Source organism: Rousettus aegyptiacus, unplaced genomic scaffold (assembly GCF_014176215.1).
Source record: "Rousettus aegyptiacus isolate mRouAeg1 unplaced genomic scaffold, mRouAeg1.p scaffold_m13_p_12, whole genome shotgun sequence".
In the NCBI taxonomy this organism is placed as follows: Eukaryota; Metazoa; Chordata; class Mammalia; order Chiroptera; family Pteropodidae; genus Rousettus; species Rousettus aegyptiacus.
The window spans coordinates 60,297,956-60,318,417 of record NW_023416287.1 but is presented as its reverse complement, the minus strand read 5'-3'; the positions used below and the strand labels follow the sequence as shown (position 1 = coordinate 60,318,417).

At 37.9% G+C, this 20,462-nt stretch overlaps 1 protein-coding gene across 4 annotated transcripts in view; it reads left to right on the top strand.

The window, feature by feature from the left end:
* CHST9 (carbohydrate sulfotransferase 9) overlaps window positions 1-20,462 on the top strand; it is a 221,695-nt gene that overhangs the window by 190,615 nt on the left and 10,618 nt on the right. For all 4 annotated transcript variants that reach the window (XM_016160081.2, XM_016160079.2, XM_016160083.2 and 1 more), the window contains one exon: window positions 4,000-4,037. In XM_016160081.2, coding sequence (XP_016015567.2) covers window positions 4,000-4,037 — 38 coding nt within the window. The remainder of the gene's footprint in view (window positions 1-3,999; window positions 4,038-20,462) is intronic.

The following is a 20,462-nucleotide window of genomic DNA, read 5'->3' as shown; positions in this document are numbered from 1 at the left end:
GGACTAAAAAAGTCTGAAAGTGAATCCATCACCATTTCTACTATATCAAGATTTAAATGCATTTTTTTTTTTTTTTTTTTTTTTTACTTTTTAACCCTCTTTACCCATTTCATTTCTACCACTCCACACTCTCTGCCTCTGGAAACCACCAACCTATTCTCTGTATCTATCAGCATGGTTTGAGGGTGTTTCTTTTTTAGATTCTACATATAAGTGAGATCATAAGATATTTGTCTTTCGCTGATTTATTTCAATTAGCATAATGCCCTCAAGTTCCATTCACGTTGTCACAAGCGGTGAGACTTTATTCTTTTTTATAGCTGAACAATATTCCATTGTATATGTATACAATATTTTTTATTTGTTCATCCATCAATGGACACTTAGGTTATCTTCATATATTGGCTATTATAAATAAGTCTACAATGAACATGGAGATACTTATATATTTTTGAGTAAGTGCTTTTGTTTTCTTAGGCTAGATATCCAGAAGTAGAATTTCTGGATCATATGATAGTTCTATTTTTAATTTTTTGAGGAACCTCTGTACTGTTTTCCATAGCGGCTGCACCAATTTACATTCCTACCAACAGTACACAAGGGTTCCCTTTTCTCCACATTCTCACACTTTTTATTTCTTGTCTTATTGATAATATTCATTCTAAAAGATATGATGTGATGTCTCATTGTGGTTTTGCTTTGCATTTCTCTGATAATTAGTGATGTTGAGCGTCTTTTCATGTACCTGTTGCCCATCTGTCTATCTCCTTTGGAAAAATGTCTATTCAGAGTTGTTCATTTTCAAATTAGTTTGTGTTTGTTTTTGTTTTACTGTGCAATCATGTGAGTTCTTATGTATTTTTGGATATTAGCTCCTTATCAGATATATGATTTGCAAATATTTTCTCTCATTCATAGGTTGCCTTTTCGTTTTGTTGATGGCAACCTTCGCTGTGCAGCTTTTTAGTTCAATGTTGTCCCAGTTATTTATTTTTGCTTTTTTTGCCTTGCTTTTGGTGTCAAAACCAAAAAATAATGACAAAAACTGCTGAGGAGCTTATCACCTGTTTTCATTTCTACTATATCAGAATTTAAATTGTTTTTGATCTAACTAACTACCCATTTTACCAATAAATTTCTTACAGTTCCATGATTTTATGTTGTCGCTTTTTTGAGTGTGCATATCATGTTTCTTCTACTTTACTTCTATATCTACAGAGCGCCTACTATATCATGCATCAAATAGACATGCATCAAAATATCGCTATAGATTGAATGAGTGAGTTTGTTAAAATCAGAGCATATTCAGGCTTGAGGACAATCTGAAATTCCTTTTGCTTGAAGACTATAGCTGTCGAGACCTCATCTATTCTTTTTTATTTAACCAATATTTTTTTATCTGTTTTTGTTACATGTTCAAGTTATAAATTTTGAAATTTAATTGACTATCCAAATGTTTTTTAAGATAAGGAAAAGAAGCCAGTATTAATACATCTATCTTTTGGGCTGAATTAAATTTTGTTTAACTCTAGATGGTTAACTCAAATTCAAATTATTTAACTGTGATTGAACCATCATTCTAGTCACCTCAAACACTTTTTAGAATGAGCTAAGAAATAATCAGCAATTTAATTTTTCAGTTCATAATCATAAAATGTATGTAGGTACTTTTCTGCCTCTCACACGGGTGTATGTGTATACACAGATGTGTGCACGCTCACAATACACAACCCACATATACATACTCAATGCACTTGCAATACAGTTATCTTTGAAAAATACCTAACTGCAGCTCCAGAGGAAAATTTTCTGATGGTTGTGAAGAATTAAGTCATTCACCGTAATGACAATAATTGTTATTCCTGTTGTCATTATTATCTAAAGTCCAAATTTGGTGTTTGGCTTTTTCTGCAATAGAGTTATAAACAATGAATACCAATTTTAATAATATCAGGAGATCAAGGAAGTAGCTATACAACTAAAGATCCCTGTTTCTGGATAGATGTCAGTGGGAGATAAAAAGCAGTTTGGTGGCATTGTTTGGGACGAAATGGCAGGATAACGTCTCTACACTATATATATATATATATTAGTACATGTTCTTATTAGCCATCTGTCATAGAAAAAGACTTCGACCAACAGTTTACATCAAACTCATTTTCTAGACAAAGAAACTGAGGCTTGATAGAGAATGAAGTATCAGCACAGAGAGGGGATCCTGAGCTCCCATAATTCACTTAGCCCCTAGGTTCCTGCGCTTCTCATCCTTTTTCTTCTCAGCGTTTCAGGGCATTGTTCCTTCAGTTTGCACTAAGTTGGTCGGAGGTAGGCACCGTAGGTTTGATTGATACGGCAATTTGCATCTCAAGGCATCGCTCGATAAATACAGTGCAATGAAAGGCTACTCTCTCACAAGCCAATTTCCCCCTCTGGGCTGACTTTAGAAGCTCATTGATGTCACTTCCTTCCTCAGTCAGCAAGTGAATTTTCTTTAATTCTCAAGACCAGCTGTCCATGCTGTCAACAGAAAGTTATTAAAATTCCTTTAAAGTGAATAAAAATAGCCTAAAAGCAAATGTACTGGGAAACAGGAAAGAATCAGTATGCAAAGTCCACAAACCTCTGAGCAAAATAATGTTGATCCAACCAGAGATTTCAAACATTGTATATTCAAGATGCTAGAAAAAATAATTAAAAGTTGCTAAACCACATACTTCTTAATCTTTTATTAGCAATGGCTTATGCAGTTAAAATTTATCCCCTAAATTCCATTCCTTTTTCAAATATGATTTGAATAAATTTGGGGATGACTTAGGTTTTTTTGAAGTGGGATTCCCTCCTTTTTTCTTGCGTTGGCCAGGGAACATTTACATCTCCACCAGGCTAAGACTATCCGTAAGCAAGAGAAAAAAATTATCACCACAGCGATCATAACCATAGGGCCACAAAATAATTATATAATTGTATGTTTTAATTTATGAGAATTTTAAGAGCTCAATGGAGATGATTTTTCTCGTATTTAAATGATAATGGAAGCTCTCTGTATCTTGACTGTGTCAATTTCCTTGTAGTGATACTGTGCTGTATAGGTCTTTCAGATGTTATGGGGTAGAGAGTACACAGGATTGCTCTGTAATATTTCTTACGAGTGCATGTGACTGCACAATTATCTCAATTAAAAATTTTAAAGGACATATTTAATGAAGTGTATATTTTATACTGAGATATTCACAAGCATATCATAACTGCAATGCCACCAAACTTCTTTCCTCTCTTTCTCAGTGGTTTATTGGTTATTTATTATTATTAAAGATTCTTGTTCCTTCTATTTATACATGACATTGATCACTTTCAGGCTATTTTCACAATGCATGAGGTTTATTATTTTAGAATCCTTATTATTTTTCCCTTATGTTGCCTTTATACTTCACTCTAATTTGTTTCTGTCCACACCAAGATACCATTTATAGAACTGTTGGCTTGTACTTTAATTAATCTCTGGCAGTACTATAACAAGACATAATGTCTTTATTATCTTCACAGGTATGAGAATAGTTTTTAAAAGCAGCACTTCTGCCATCTGTGCCTTTAAATCTCCTTGACTAGTCCTCAAGTTTGCGTGAGCTTAGTGGTAGTATTATTCTTGAATGGCTTGTCATTGTTTGGGAACCTTTTGACTGGATAGCGTTCAAATTTTTCTTTGGTTCTTTTCATCTGTTTCTTCATTATTTCTCTGCCAGAGTTTAATACATTCTCTTACTTTTCCTGAATTTACAGTTAGTTTTTTTGTTTTATTTGTCTAAAATGGTTTATTTACATTTTGACTTTTTTCATTCCAATTATTGAAGTGGTTGCAATTGTTCATATTGTGATACAAATCCTTGCTCGGAGAGCCCATGAATACTGTTGGAGTTAAGAGTGGGAACAGAGCAAAATCATTATCGTATTTCCTTCATTTATATACATTGATGTTAAATTTCTTTTTGCTTTCTCTTTCAGTGACTAGAGAAAAAATCCAAGAACATAGCACCGACCAGGTATTTCCTCACTTCTCATAAACTATAATATAGAATTTTGCTTTAAATGTTAATAATTAAGCATTTGTAAATGTAAAAAACTACAAAGGCCATTGATGACTACTGGGTATGAGCAATATACATATTGTTGGTTTTGAAAACATATGAACTGGTCATATGTGGATTACTATGCATTTTCCTTGTCTCCGCTACCTCATTCCTCTCTCCACATCCTCCCCAAGGATGGGAAACAGGAGAGAGTGGCACTCTGCCAGCTCTGATGTGTACACATCCCTCTGAGCATATCCTGACCTCTGCGTTAATACGATCATGACCACAAATAGATACTGTTATCTACTTCTCCCTTAACTAAGGTGACTCTTCTCTGTGATTTTCCCAAGTTTTAATTCGCCCAGTCACTCCCTCCCAAATGGTTAAGAGCTGACTGAACCCCTAGCAGTGGAAACTTACAAACAAGTTAACGTTACATTCTGGTCTTCAATTTCTACCTGCAGTCCGCCAGTGTCTATCTGTCTGCCTCCTTATTTCCTTATCCAGTCTTTTAACTAATTTATCTTTTATATTTACTGGTAGGTGGAGCACTCTGTATAACTTTTTAACAGGCTTGAGGCACGCCGTCACATATACGCAATGAGAACGGCCATCACCAAACCCCGTCTTGCTCCACCTCAGGCCAGTCTAGCCACAATGTCTCCGAATGCTGCCTGTGCCACTAGACACAGAGAATGCAAACACTGGCCTGTGGCAAATATGCTCAGGTTTCACTCACAGGCACAAATCTCCATGTCTTCTTCTTGTTCTACTTTGGCATAAATTATAACTCACTCTTGCCAAGGAGAAGTGTGAGGGGTACATTTTTCAAAGTCTTCTAATGGGCTTCAAAATAAGTTCCAGTTCTCGTCCTGTTGTCATTCCACCCAAATTAAGTTCTAGCTTTAACTAATCTGTGTCAGATGCCCTGTAACTCATCAAGCTTTAAAGTGTGTTAACTCATTCAGCTAGTATACTATACTGCAGATTCACTAAGTAAAATTTAAAGTTTATTAGGTACCAGTTTGCTTTTGAATGTAATTGTAAATATTGACTCAAAGTAGCAGCCATCATCATACTTGAAATTGCCATCATTGTGCAATGGCAAAATCAGTTAGCCATTTCAAACAGTTCATTTGCTTTTTGAGCTCAGTTTCTTTTTATTGTATTTTCAGTTATTTGTATATACTCAAGTGGTTTGGGAAAGCTCAACAACAGTTAACCGTTAAGGTTTATTGCTACCATTTTTTTTATTTAGTCACATAGGGAATACTTTTCCTTATAAAGAGAACTATTTTCTTTATTAACTTAAGAAGTTAAAGCAGTTGGTCAAGAAATATATTAAGGCTACTTCTTGGGGGCATATTTCATTTCCTGTATTTTCCTTCTTTCTACATTTGGCTGAATAGAATATGTAGACACCAAAGTAGAACATCAAATATTTACCCATAATCTTGAACACTGATTTGATGCCAGATAAAATCATAATGGTTTCTAGTTCTAATAAGAGAGTAGAATTCTTTGGATTTTCACATAGGAGGTTAGGGTCTTAAATATATTAGTTATATAGTCGTTCTTAGAAGGGATTGTTTTGTGATTCAATTAGCGTCTCCAACTGTATTTCTAATTCTACAATGGAATTGCTATTCTTTCTTCTTCTAAGTAGGGAGGTACTCTCCACTCTCAAGAATGCATTGGCAATACAATTTTAAAAAGCATCTTACACCTCCAATTTATCTAAATTTTGGCAAAGAGCCAGGAAATGAAGTCACCCCTCCCCCCTTTTAAATTACTCTGCTACCAAAAGAATTTGGCTCCTACAAAACATTTTTGAAAACTCACTTTGGATAATCAATACAGCGTTCGTTATCAAAAAAAGAATGTAAAACGGAGCACTGTTGAGCGTTAATCTTGCCCCTAAATCCTTCCCACCGGGCACTATAGATTGTGTAATTAAATTGAAAATGAAAATCGAGTTCTACACACACACACACACACACACACACACACACACACATTAGGCAAGCTATGAACTGCACACCAATATGAGAAATCAGGGCTGAAGTGGAAGGAAAGCTCTAGCCTACTGGCCAATATCCAGCGTGCGTTTTTAGCCCACGGCTATTTTACCACACCTGAGCTCTGAGAACAAACGACTGTTTGATTTCTCAGGAGGAAACGCTGGATTCTTTCCTGTGTAATTCACTGGGGAAATTAGTATGCTTTTTAAAAGTAACTTGTTAACGCAGCTTGTTTACGAGAAGAGGACAAAAAAGCAGTGAACCTCTTGGCAGCTTATGTCCCAGAATGGGATGAATGCATGACCCATTTTTTTCAGCTGTCTCTTTGGCAGTTCAATCCTGCAACAATGTCCTATCAGAAAATGTCCCTTGTGGAGGTGAAATCTCTGTAAATTTTCTGAATAATTTTTACTATAGTAGACTAAAGATGATGACTTAAAATACTATCAAAAATACCTTCAAAATCAAATTAGAATATGGGAAAACTGAATGTAAAAACCTTTTAACTTAGCTTTTGGAAACTGCCTTTTTATGTAGTAGACAACTGAAACCTATAGGAAATTAATATTTTCTGTTTATGCCTTTTTGTATAGTAGATAATTAAAGCCCATAGTGAATTAATACAGCTGGATGAGAGAGAGAGACACTGAATATGGGGCTCTATGGCTTGTAGAGAATACTCACAGTTCTGGCACTGGGTATCACAAACGCTTTCCTTCACTGATAGCTCAGTTCAGAGAGAGCCAACACCATGGGTACTGTTTGTTACAGCTTATATATTTTTTCCTGGGGCTGCTGTAACAAACTCTTACAAACCAAGTGCTTTCAAACAACACAGATGTACTGTCTCACAGTTCTGAAGCCTACGGATTCAAAATCAAGGTGTCAGCAAGGCCATACTCTCCCTGAAACCTATAGGAGAGGACCCCTTTTCACCTCTCCCCCAGTTTCTGATGACAATTGGAAAATCTTGGCACTGTTTGGCTTATAGCTACATCACTTTCATCACTGCCTCCAAAATTTGGCTGTCCTCCCTATGTGTCTCCTTTTATAAGGACACTAGCTATAGTGACTTAGGGACTACCCTAATGACATCATCTTACTTGATTACATCTGCAAAGATCCTGTTTCCAAATAAGGTTACATTTACAGCTACCAGGAATTAGGACTTCTACATATTTGTTTGGAGGACATAGTTTAACCCATAACAAGCCAGAAATTTCAAAGTCATCTCCACTCCATCTCTCCCTCTAACAACTGAGCTTTTTTTTTTTTTTTTAATTAAGTATATTGGAGTGACATTGGTTAGTAAGAATTATATTTTAAGCTTCAAGTGTATAATTCTATAATACATTATCTGTATATTGCTTTATGTTCTCACACTATGCAGAGTCTAGTCTCCATCACCTGCTGGTCTCGTGATTGGAACTGGGCACACTCACCAAGCATTTCTGATGTGACCTCCTGGAGCCTCCCCAATCCAGATTCTCCTTCTTTTTCCATCCATGGTCCCTGCTTCCTCTAGGCCTTCATCTCACTTGCTTGGTGGCTTTTCACAGCTCTCCTACCACGGTCTCGCCACCTTTCCATTCGTCTTCCATCCTACTTCACTTTACTTTCTAAAATACCAATCATCTAGCATCCTTCTGCTGAAAACAATAATTAAACAGAAAAATCTCTCTCATTTTTAGCAGTGATTATTAATCCTGCCTTAGCATGATGATCAACCATGGAGCTTTGTTAGCACAGGTCCTGAGACTTCACATCCACCCCATCCCAATAAATTCTGGGTCAGTGGTTGGGTTCAGATGTAGCACAACTCTTAGATCAGGCCAAGAATGCTGAATGCTTTACAAGACCCCAAATATCATAACCAGAAATGCAAACGCTTTTCCTTCTTTTCAGTCTCACGTTTTAAAGTCTGATGACCAATTCAATACATACAAAATATTAGAGAGGAACAGAGCAGCTGAATGGAGTCCTCTCATTCAGTAGGGTGGTATTGAGCTAAAGCATAAATAGTGCCCTTTGAAATCAGAGAAAGAGGGCTGCTTTAGTGTCTAAGTAGTTCCTCTGAAATGTGAGAATGTGTATGCAGACAACATTCTTTGGGTAACAATACTTACGCCCTCACCTCTGGAGGTGAGTGGAGTGGGTGAGTATAATTCTAGATGACACTTAGAATACCTGTCAATCCCCAGTCAGAAAAGTGAGGCATGAAGTAAGAGACCCTGCCCACCCAAGGACCTGAAGAGCTTTGCTGAGTCATCTTAGCCTTGATGGGGGCAGGTCCAGCCACTGCCCAGGATTCCTCTGCTGAGTTCCGCTTCCCCACTGAAGTCCCTAGTGGCAGGCAGGTGGCCCTCAGGAAGAGTGAGGATCCTTTCCCCTTCAGTCCCAGAACAATCCCTTGGGACAAGCTGCTGACTCCGGGAGGAAACAAGGGCCAGATCTCGGGTATCACTTATTTTAAAACTTTTAAATATTTAGATATACAGTATGTGAGCCTCCATTCATACTCTAGGCCTCACAGGTGTTGGAGATGATCTTGCATTAACGCCTGCAACTTTTGAAACTGAATGTATGATTGTAATAAAAAGCCAAGATTGAACCCACTTGTCTGTCATCTATAGCAGCGGTCCCCAAGCTTTTTGGCCCCAGGCACCAGTGCCCCTATGAGACTCTAATGCCTGATGATCTAAAGTGGAGCTGAGGCTGTACTACTAGCGCTGTGGAGCAGCTACAAATACAGATGAAGCTCTACTCGCTCATCGGCCGCTCACCTCCTGCTATGCATCTTGGTTCCTAACAGGCCTCAGACTGGTACCAGTCACTGGCCCAGGGGTTGGGGACCCCTGATCTATAAGCTAAAATACAAACCTTTGAGTATGAAATCCAAGGCCCTATTATGATCTCATAATTCTTTGGATAGCAGGCTCTTTACCTCCCTAGACTTATTTCCCTTTCTGCAGCTTTATATAAAACTATTGGATCCTATATAACATTGTTCCACTAACATATTCACCCCTTTCCTTGCATATACAAAATTTACTCATATTCCAAGACTTAACTCAAATACCACCTTTTCCATGAAGCTTTCCTATACCTAAGAATAATCTTTCCTTCTTCAACGCTTCTATAATATTTTTCTGCCCCTTTTCTATAGACCTGCACTTTTGACTATATAGTCTAATTATTTATATCCCTCTATGATTTTGTCACTAGATAGTATTATCCTAAATTAGGAAAGAAATCATGTTTGGTTCATTTCTGTGTCCACTATTAGACCTTGCACATCAAAAACAACCAACCAATTTCTAGTCATATGTAAATGTTTAGCTCACTAAATTATTACTCTAGTAGCCAGAGGGACTGTGAAATGGAAGCAGTCTATATATACCCTGTGCCCTGGACTGCTCAAACCTGATGTGTCATTGGTTCTTAGAAGGCAGAAAGCAGGTGTTGTCCTTTGCCCTCCAGGTAAGGAATTTAAACCAGAAACAGAAGGGACAAACTAGGACTGCATATAGTGTCTATGAATAATGGTCATACAGTTGGGGAATGAAAGAATCAAAGGCCAGGGAGACCGACACATTTATTTCACCTTTGTGTCCACATTCCATAATTGCCTGTAGAATGTTAAACCTTATTCTTGGGTCAAGACTTGAGCACTTGAGTTTTTCTCAAACATAAGCATGGCAATGCCATTCACTGCTGTCTTTTCAGTGTAGCATGAACTTTACGCTTCTAAATTTAAAGTAGGATTGCATTACCTTGCACTATTCTTATCAAAATGGCCATGCACTCAAGGAGACAACTTTGACTCAAAGGAAATTTCTCTGCAAATTCAGCAATAATGGAGCTGGTAAAGATGCCATCCCCTTAATTGCCTTCTAAGATTACCTTGGAAGTTGTGCTTTTAAAAAGCTATCCAACTTATGATTCTTTTTTTTTTTTCAATTTATGATTCTTTTTAAAAATGCTTGAAAGCAAGACTAAAAGGGTCCAAAAGTGGTGGCGTTAATGGTGGTTAACAAAGAAGGATTTATAAAAGATGTTACTTATTAAAGGTCAGATGACTGCACATCTAGAAAATACTTAGGTGTAAATGTCAAAGTCTCACCTCTTTAATCGGAAACCCAGAAAGTTATAATCTTGTGTAAGGGTGTTTGTGGAAATAGACAATAGACTACAGTTTGTGGAAATATATTGTCATGACGAAGGGAAGAGGATAAAATGGCCCTTGGGTGTTTTAAAAGCATGAATACCAAGAACACAATAATGGTTGGAATAAAGAAATTTTTTGTTTGTTAGCAACACTGCAAGATCTATTAGCAATCAGATAATTCTCACTGAAGCACTCAGAATGCTTCTGAATAATTTTACAACCAATAATTGTGCTAGTCATTCACTGTGCCATCTCAGTTATTTGTCACAACAACTCTGTGAGGATGCATATTTTCATCTCTTGTTTATGCAGGTGGAAACTCAGTCTTGAAAGATTTAGTAATTTTTCAGATCCTGCTGTGCTTAGCACTAAATTAATAATAATAAGGGTTAACATTATTATTAAACGCCTAATGAGCTTTCTGCATGTAAGCATTATTTTAAATTTTACACAAAATTATCTCATTTTAACCTCACAGCAGCAACTCTGAGAGGAAGCTACAAATCAAGGGAGTCAAAGTTAATGAATTTAAGTAGCTTACCTAAGATTGCACACAGGAATGAAAGCAGGCAAACCAGCCCTACGAAGTGAGCACCGGCCACTATTCTATGCTGCTCTAAACATCAGCAAAGCTGGAATCTGAATCCAGGTGTATCTCATTCTGAAACCCTTTCTCTTCACTATTGTGCTATGCCACTACCTGCTCTGGAAGTCGTTCTATCAATTATATGATCCCACTTATGAACGCCCTAATCAGCACTCAAATTTTGACACTGAAGCAACTGGTTATGAGACTCTAGAATACAGATATTTATGATGTAATAGCTTTTTTTTTTCATAACATTTTAATCAAGATGAGCATATACTCACCCTGAGTTCTGTTGAGCATAATCACATGAAAAATCAAGTGAATCTGGTCTAAGAGAAATACTATTTGTCACCTAAAAAGAGATTAAAAAGGGAGGAGGAGTGAAGTATACATTGGGATGATCTGTTGCCCATTGACAATTTTTCTCGGCAGAGCCCAGACAGAACTAACACGTACATAGAATGAAAATTGAAATAGAAAACTTTATTCTCACCAACTTTAAAATGCACTCTTGTTCTTTTATTTTCCAGAAAAGTACCTTAGTTCTAAAAACTTTTATAAGTTCCTCACTATTAGTAATAACTGTCATTATATATATACTCATTTGAGAGAAAATGGGACACTGAAACTCTGTGTTAAAAATGTAGTATCTATTAAAAAGAAGAAAAATAGTTAACTTACTATCTAGTGTAAATGAATCTCAATACCTAAGATGCTGTCACCCAATAAGCCTATGAAATATATTCCATGAATAATTTCTAGTCAATCCGTTTCTTTTCTTTTTTTCTCCTCTGAGTTTTTCAATCATATTCCTCCTTACTTGCTAGCATTTGTACCTGAAGACAAGTGACTGGGTAACTGAAATTTTTCAGCATAGAAGATTTCATTAGCAAAAACATTAGCATCATCATTTGGGATTTTGCTCTCAACACATAGCAACAAACCTCAGTAGCCAAGCCGTACTAGCCAGAAGCATAATTACCAGTGACCCTTCGGCATTCGGTAACTCAAACACTATCTCCATGTAGAAAGCCTTTCTTTCACATCTTGAATTAAAACTATGATCAAAATGGGCCAAAGTACCAATCTGTTATCATGTTTGAATATACATTCTAAAAATACAGTATTTTATTTGTCACTATTTTGCCCATGTTATTATTTCTCCTCACAATAAAGAACTGAATGAAAGACTCAAGTGAAAACTTGATCTCTTCTGGAATTGTATGAAAAAAGCCCTTGAGTCATCATCATTTTGAATAAAAGTTGTTGTTAACATTTAAATAATGTGTTTTAAGAAGTAGTGACCAAGGGATCAGAAATATTCCTATAATATACACCTAGCATTGCTTAAGATATTGTCTATATAATGATGCAAAAATGGCTATTTCCTTTGTATTTACAAATTGAAACACCTTTTTAAATCTTTATTAGTTTGAATTTCACTATTGCCAACATTTTGCCACAATACATATTTCTAAAAGTACAAAAAGAAAAAAATAACAAGTAGTGATCATTAATACTAAGATGATTCTGTAGAAACTGTGCTATGCATATGGTTTAGACCTCTTGGGGCTGATCCCCAGGGACCCATCGAGGATCTTTCCTGATATGTGTAGACTTTGTGTGTATCTGACTTTTGCTGAGAAAATGCTCCTTGGTCCTCATCACAATCTCAAGAGTGAAAGAAAGTGCCCTAGACAGTTTTTGTACCTCTCATTGGAGAGAGAAAATAATCACACTTATCTCTTTTATTATGCATAAATTAAAACCAATTTTATTTAAACTTTATTTTGTAAAGTAGCAGTAATCAGAGAACAAATTTCTGGGAGAAAAAGATATACAAACAAGTAGTGAAAACTCAGAGTACCAGTAAGTATCCCATTAAAGCTACCTTGTCTTTATTATCCTTAATGTGGAAAAAATTATTATCCCCAGAAATGTTATGTTACATTCTGTGGTTGATCATAAACAAGGGTGGAATAAACAAGATTTTTCTGTTTCATCACTGGTATATGCCTTGCTCAAAATGTAATAAAAGGGAATATTTTTATTATACTATTACTGAATAATTCAATTAAGCCAATGTTCTGTGGATGTTAGAACAATGTAATTTACTATGTTGAATGATTAACCAATCAGATTTCTCTCATTTTCTAAGGCAATGGATTGACTAAAATGTGACCATAAACAAAATAGATGTTATTAGGCATAATCTACTTTGTAAACAAATGAAATTAATTCTTTGCCTGACCTAAAGCTTTGAAAATTAAAGACCAAAATTGAACACATGCTTCCAATTTTGGTTCTGTTACTAAGATGACACTTAATATAAAAGTTACAATTTAACTTCCCCTCAAGTATTCCATACTCGAGACTAAATGACTCTTAGAAATATGTTCATCAACAGATGGGAGCCACTTATGGCCTCATAAACTCCAAAGCAAGTGAAATTATCTCAGCAAAATAGAAAGATTACAAGAAAGCTTCATCTGGTTATCTCAGAGATGATTAATGCATCGTGTGTTGGTTCAATGGTGCCATGAATATTGACAGATAATCACCCTTCTTCATAGGAGAGAGATTCTGAAGAGATGAATGCTGGAGATATATGTTTTAAATCAATCAATAAGCAATTTCAACACACGCCCTGTGTGGAGAACTATGTTAAGTGCAATGGAGGGTATGAAGGAAAGAGCTAGTACAGAGCCTGTTCTAAAGGGATTTTCAAGCTTATAAAAGAAGGCTAACATACCTTAAATGCTGCACAGATGAACAGAGAGTGGGTTATTACTTACTTGCTTATTAACTACAGAGTATAGGTAGTATGGGAGTTTGGAGAGATCAACAATCAATGAAAAGTGGCCACAGATGGATTGTGGAAGACTTCGAAAACCAGTTACTCAGATTTGATTCAGCAGGAAGTATAATGTGGTGGCATCAAAAATTTTGGAGTTGAGAAATTACCTCAGGAAAATTAATATGGAATTTTCTTAAAACCACAGCTTCTACTTTCCTTTTTGTTCCACTTCCACTGGTACCAGCCACTAACCTCTTTCCGGGCTATTATGACTAACTTCTACTTTGACTCTTACCAGCCCCCAGTCCATTCTCCACTTGACCAGCAGGATGAGCTTTGTAAAATGTCAATCACATCATGTTATCACTCTGTTGTTGAAAACCTCCAGTGGCTTATGATTACACCTCTGAAAAAACCCAAAATCCTATCCATGATCTCCATGATCTGCTCTTCCTACAAGATGTAGTCCTTCCCTTCTCTGATTTCCTCTTGTATCGCTGGGCCCTTCTCACTTATGCATCAACCACGCTGGCCTTCCCTCTGCCCTTCCACCACGCCAGGCTTATTGCCATGCGAGGGCCGTTGGCACCCACTGCCCCTGCCTGAAATGCTCTGCTTGCAGGTCTTGGGTTCCCTCTTGTCATTCAAAGCTCAGCTCAAGCAGCCTCTCCACAGGTAGATCCTTCCTGAACATGTATTTAATGTAGTCTCCCTGTCTGTTCCTGCCACTCAAGCTCTAACACTTCACTCTGTTTTAGTGTCTACATCAAAATTTTTCTCATTCATTCATTCGTTTACTTATTCATTACCTACCTTCTCCCACAAGAATAGTAAGTACCATGAGGACAGGATTCCTGTCGAAGTGGTTTACCCCTCTGTTCCTAGCACCATTCAACAGTGAACATATTAGATGCTCAATAAATGAAAGCACTGATTAATTAATTCTGCTAGCAGGCTACAACAGTAATCTGGGCATAAAATAGAAGTGTCTAAGTGATATATTAATGGTGAGAATGAACAGTTTGGTGTAAATAGATGAAGGCTGACTGGAGTCTTGTGTCTGACTGAATAAATAATTGAAGACAAGGATTAACATAGGGTCCCCAGGGTGACTGCAAGGTGATACCTGTTACAGGAATATATAAAAGGGGTTGGTTAAAAGAGAGCTCCATTTAATGAATATAGCTACACGTTATACATTGTGTATTTATTTCACATATTTTTCACAGCTCCATTAGGTAGGCATCATTATCTCTGTTTTATAGACGGAAAGTTGAATCAATTACACCCAAATTGTTTAGTTAGATATTCTCGTCCAGTGAGTGATTTTGTAGAAAAGTATTGATTTAAGGTCCATTGATAGTTGCAAATAAAGCATGAATTGGGGTGAAAATCTACTAACAATCTACAGTTGTTAGACTGAAGTAGGTGTAGAATATGTGTCTCACAATCTACCTTGGCATACAGGGCTTCTTTTACACACTGGCCTGGGCACCTGTAGACTGTCAAAGTTTTCCTTCTTATCCTGAAACCATGCAGGTCTTGAAGAAGACACTGAACAGAAAAGTGACTGGATAAATGTTGGAAATGAGATTAGTAGAGCAGAATAGTACCAGTTACCTTGGAGACAACCACCTGAAGGGTGATATAGCCCCTCAGAAACTAACCAAAATATTTTGTGTGCTTCCATCTTTCTGGTCACCCATCTCATAAGTTGTTTTCCAGAACATGGAAACTAGACTTTGCTAAAAATTAGTTCTATGCCAAGGGCCAGGGGAAGAGACAATTCTACTGATGAGTCTGGGGAGTTAGAAGATGCTGTGACTCAATGCTCCAATCTCCTCTTATTCGTGACAGGAAATAGATATTTTTTCTCAATGTATAAATCTCCATGAAGAAGGCATCATAGATCTAGTGTCTCAGTGGTAAATAGCCATGGAGACCAAGTTCTTTGGTCACTGGGAGTTTACTGCTGTTGAAAGATACTTTTAACTCTTCTCCTTTCATCCCTGATCCGGGCACACAGCTCACACGTGCCCCACATATTATTGTCTTTTTCCAGAATGGCAGCCCCTGAAATGCCAAGATATAAAATCAGGTTTTTTAAAGGCCACCATGGATGAAGATAGTGCTACTCCATAACCACCAAGTCTGGATATATGTGTTTCTAATAAGAGAGCAGAGGCAGAAGAGGAAATAAATATGCCATGAAGATAAGGACCTTTGTTCTAAGGCTGGCATGAAAACTGAGCAGATGATAGGAATCTCCGTGTGGTTTATGGCACAAAACTAGAGACCCAAAGTCCAGGCAGCACTAGCTTACATTGTGCTTTTCTAAGAGCAGGGGGCCAGCACCTTCTTGGCCATGCTAAAGTATTGGGGATTGTTCAATAAAGCATCAGTTCTTGGTACCCAACATACATAATTCAAATTAGAAAAGAGAAGCAACCAAAGGTTAGGTGATGTCCACTCTCCACGCTAACCAGAGTTGACTCAGGCACATTCAGCTGCCTCGAGGAGGCTTTGTAGGAAGGATTGTATTCATTTGGATCTAATCGAAAGGAAACACTCTCTAATTACAGATGTGATGGCACTGAGAGCCCTGTGAGGTAAACATGTGTTATACAGATTTGGAGCCTGGATTTTAATCCCAGCTGTAGCAGTCACCAGTTGTAAGACACATAGCAGGTTTGATGGAAACCTGATCATAACCACCTGACAGAGCGGGGGTGATGATTAATTTGTTTGGACAGTGCCTGGCACACATGAAACACTCCATCGATACTCATCCAAAACCCACTCTCCCTGATCATCCTCTCCCTAGGGCCTTAGTCCAGGAGTTGTCCTTTAAAAGGGACTTGAGCCCTAGCAGGGGTCAAGACAGGCAAACTCACCTTCCTTGCCAATTGATATAAATACATCTCTCCTTACTCAAGAGGAAGCATGCTCTCTACATGGGAATCTCAAAAGGTGGGTCACGAGTAGCAAGTGAGGCAAGAGAGTTGTCCCATTAGTCTGAGAACTAATCTAGAAGTGCAAGTTTTTTCTTTGATTTTCACAGGTGAATAGTGCTCAAAGCCACCCATTTCCATCTTGCAATAGTATTGACTATAGGCTAGTTTCTATTCGCCTGTAGTTATGGGAGGCCCTAAGAAAATCCCCTGTATGGAACCTGAGACTTCTTTTTCCTTGCTGTGAACAGTTTTCCTTTGCATGGGGAAATTATAATGGAATTAATAAGCTGTGATATCATTTCTGAGCAAGGTACACCAATATGTGTTTGTTCCTTCCAAGAAGCAGATTACATAATTGTAGCGAGGAAAGAGGGGTGTGTCCGAAGGACCTTCAGAGAATTATGCTTGTTTGCTTGATGATATCTGGTTCTCTATAAATAGATTAGGTAGAACCCTATCCATCGGTGTTTTGATACAGGAGAACCGTGGTTGGATGTCAACACCAGCCCTGCCAGTGTCACTGCTGCTCTCCCAGTTGGCATCGCTGTTTCCAGGGTTCGGTAGCAGGTGATGGGTGGAAGAGAAACAGTTCCCCAGGAATATGCTGCTTCCTGGGCTTGGACTCTGCCTAAGAAAGGAACGGGAAGGGTTGGACTTGCGCCCAATCCCCACCCCTTCACCATCTGCACTGTTGCATTTACCGAGGCTTGACTGCAGGTGGCAGGCGACCCTCTATGATCTTCCCATATCGTTCTATACCAGTTCTTGGGAATGAGGTTGTGCAGACACCAAAGACACACCCTCGAGCTAAAGGATCAGGACCAGTGCTGCTCCAACCTGCCCTCGCAAAAAAAAAAAGGGGGGGGACCAAAAGGGGAGACCATGGGCATAGCCATCAAAATGCTTCTTAGTAGCCATTTCAGTGACATCCTGAGTCAAGTGTAATCATCTTGAGGAGAAATAACCCATTTTGGAAACCCCAAAAAGCTTCAGAATTTAGAGTAATAAAGTGATATTCTTAAAATGAAGTTGAAAGATTCTATCTTAATGCATGAAGAGATGAGACCTTACAAATATCTGTGTGATCATCACTTTGTTTCCTTAGAGACCTGTTCACTCTGACCCACTCATACACTAACCCGCTCTGCTCCTCCCTGCCTCTCTGCTCTGCTTTTGCCGTGAGTTTTTGTCTTGCATTCTTTCTCAGACTGAAATCCCCAAAAGAAACTTCTCTCAGCATGGCCTCAGGATCCCCATAGCATAATCTGGTGCCACAGGCCACCCTCTCTTCCTAGTATAGTGCCCAGGTAACCCATGATGGCACCAGATTGAGTTGCCTGCCCTAGCCTAAGAGACAGGCCAGACTTTGAGGAGGCAGCCTTGAATAAAGCCGAGTTGTCAAATATGCAGGCAACATAAGCCAGAGGGGTGTGTGTCCCTCGAAGGTGCTGACACAGGCAAATCTGATCTGAGTCTGGCAGATGCTTAACCAAATAAGACAAATGGAATGTGTCCCTGCCAGTGTCACTGCTGCACTCACAGCTGGCTTCACTGTCTCCAGGGCTCAAGTCGCTTTGGACTAGTAGGCCATGGATAGGGAAGAAACAGACTCTCCAGTGTATGCTGCTTCCTGAGCCGGGGCTGTCACTAGTGCTAAAGCCCTCAGCCCACCATTAACTTGACCTAGCTATTCTCTTGGGTTCTACTTCTCTTTATGGCTGCTCTTATTTTTTTTTTCTCTCTCTCTTTACCAATGACTGGCCAAATCTCTTCATATTTTCCAGTTGAGAGCCTAGAGGGGAAGTGGACATTTAGCTGTACTAGGTACTTTATAACTGCATATATCTGATTAATTCTCAGAAAGATTCCTCTTTCCCTGCCATAAAAGGGCTGAGATTTTAGCATGACCTTGGGTAAATGGGTTGATCTGGTTGATCTGACTCAAAACTAAAAGTTTTTTATACTTCGCTGATCTATCCAGCCACTGGGCTCTTGGCCTCACAACAGCTTTCTTCTCTCTTGCACTTCCATTTCCATCTCATGGGAGCAGCCCCACTCTCTGCACTGTTGACCCATTTCTCTGACCCTCACTGGCCCTGTAGTTTACCTCAGTCAGCACCCAATTCCAATGTCACCTCAGGGACTCCTTCCCCTTGCCGGGGAAAATTTCTTCCTTGCTAATCCACGCCCATAAAATCTCCCTCCCAATAAAAAATTTAAAAATTTAAAAAAAAAATCTTTACACTTAGGCTTTCCAACCCAGGGAAGCTGGTTCCTTCTTCCCACCATACTGAAAACTAGAGCAAGAACTGCCTAGCAATGAACTCCCTGGAACCACGTGTCAGAGTCAGGGTGCTCTCCTCATTTTACCTTCAGAATGCTCTCAAAATACGTACACACTATTGTTCATCTTCAAAGCAAGGTGACAAGAGACTGGTTGACAAATACTACTTTCTAGAAAAATAAATGCCAACTTAGAGATTAATTAAAGAACCATATTCCAAATCTATTAGCTATCTAAAATCCCAATGAAAAATAAAAATTCTAATAATCAAAGATCCCATTTATTCTACTTCTGTCATACCTAATGTAATTGACTATATTATGTCACTCCTGTCCTCATTTGACATGTGCAGACACAACATAGGAAATAAAATAGTAAGGAGCAAACATTTTGAATGTATTTTACTTTGTCAAGTTGCAACTCCTCTTTAAGTTTTGAGTTTCTTTGAAAAGCAAGATCTTCTGTTTATTAAAGCTTCCTGGATTGGAATTAGAGAATTGGACTATATTCTTAACTTTTCAGAGTGACCTTGGGCAAGTTATTACACAAGTCTATCTCAATTTACCTGTAAATTTGAGAACAAAAGAATACCTCATTTTTTTAGCAAAACTTATAAAGAAAGATAAAATGATAAATCTATAAAAGCATATCGAACCCCTTGGGGAGAAACCTTATCTTTTTATATACATGAAGGTTATGTCTGTTTTCAGCTTCTGGTGGTCTTGCCAAACCAGAGGACAACACTGTTCTTATACTAACTTCTCCTTGATGTTCGCGTTGTGTTATATCCTCAGTCTTCATATTTTGTTTCTTTGGGGGGAATTAAATCCAAAATCAGAAGAACTGAAAATAAAATCATAATTTCAATCCTTGCATCCAAGCTGACCATAGAAATCAGCTTATTAGACCAAAGCCTCACTGCCAAACCTGTTGTTTTGTCTTTAAACAATTTAAATGGTTTGAAGATTGCAGCTTGGAGAAAACTAAAGTTCACTAGTGTCTCTCTTTACCCTCTAGCCCCAAGTGGTCATTATTCTTTCTTACTGCCTATCATTGTGCCTTCTTTTCTTCTGTTTTCTTTCTTTGCTTTTGCCTCCACTTGAATTCATTTTTTTCTTTCCTTTTTTTGACTCAATTGTCTTCATCTTTCTTCCATTCACTTTTACCTCCATTATACTTTTATCATATGTTCTTAACTTTGCTAAGTGTTTTGGAAGAGGAGGGAAAGATGAAAAAAAAAAACAGAAGAAAACACTAGTATTCACCTAAGAAAATGCCTGTGGCATAGAGATGCTCAAAAATAAATGTTTATTAAATATATTATAAAAATGTCTGATATGTATAGAAAACATACTTTGTATTACACACTCTCTACACACATTTCCTGTAATTCAGCCACCCTCTATGATGTAGGTGCTATTATTATCCCCATTTTAGAGACAAGGAAACTCAAGCTTAGAAACTAAACTAGGTTAGTCAAGCTTGCCCAGATAGGAAATGATAGAGCAGGGACACAAATTAGGTCCACGTGACTCAAAAATCCAGGTTCTCAACTACCCTACTCATGCGTAACAGGCATATG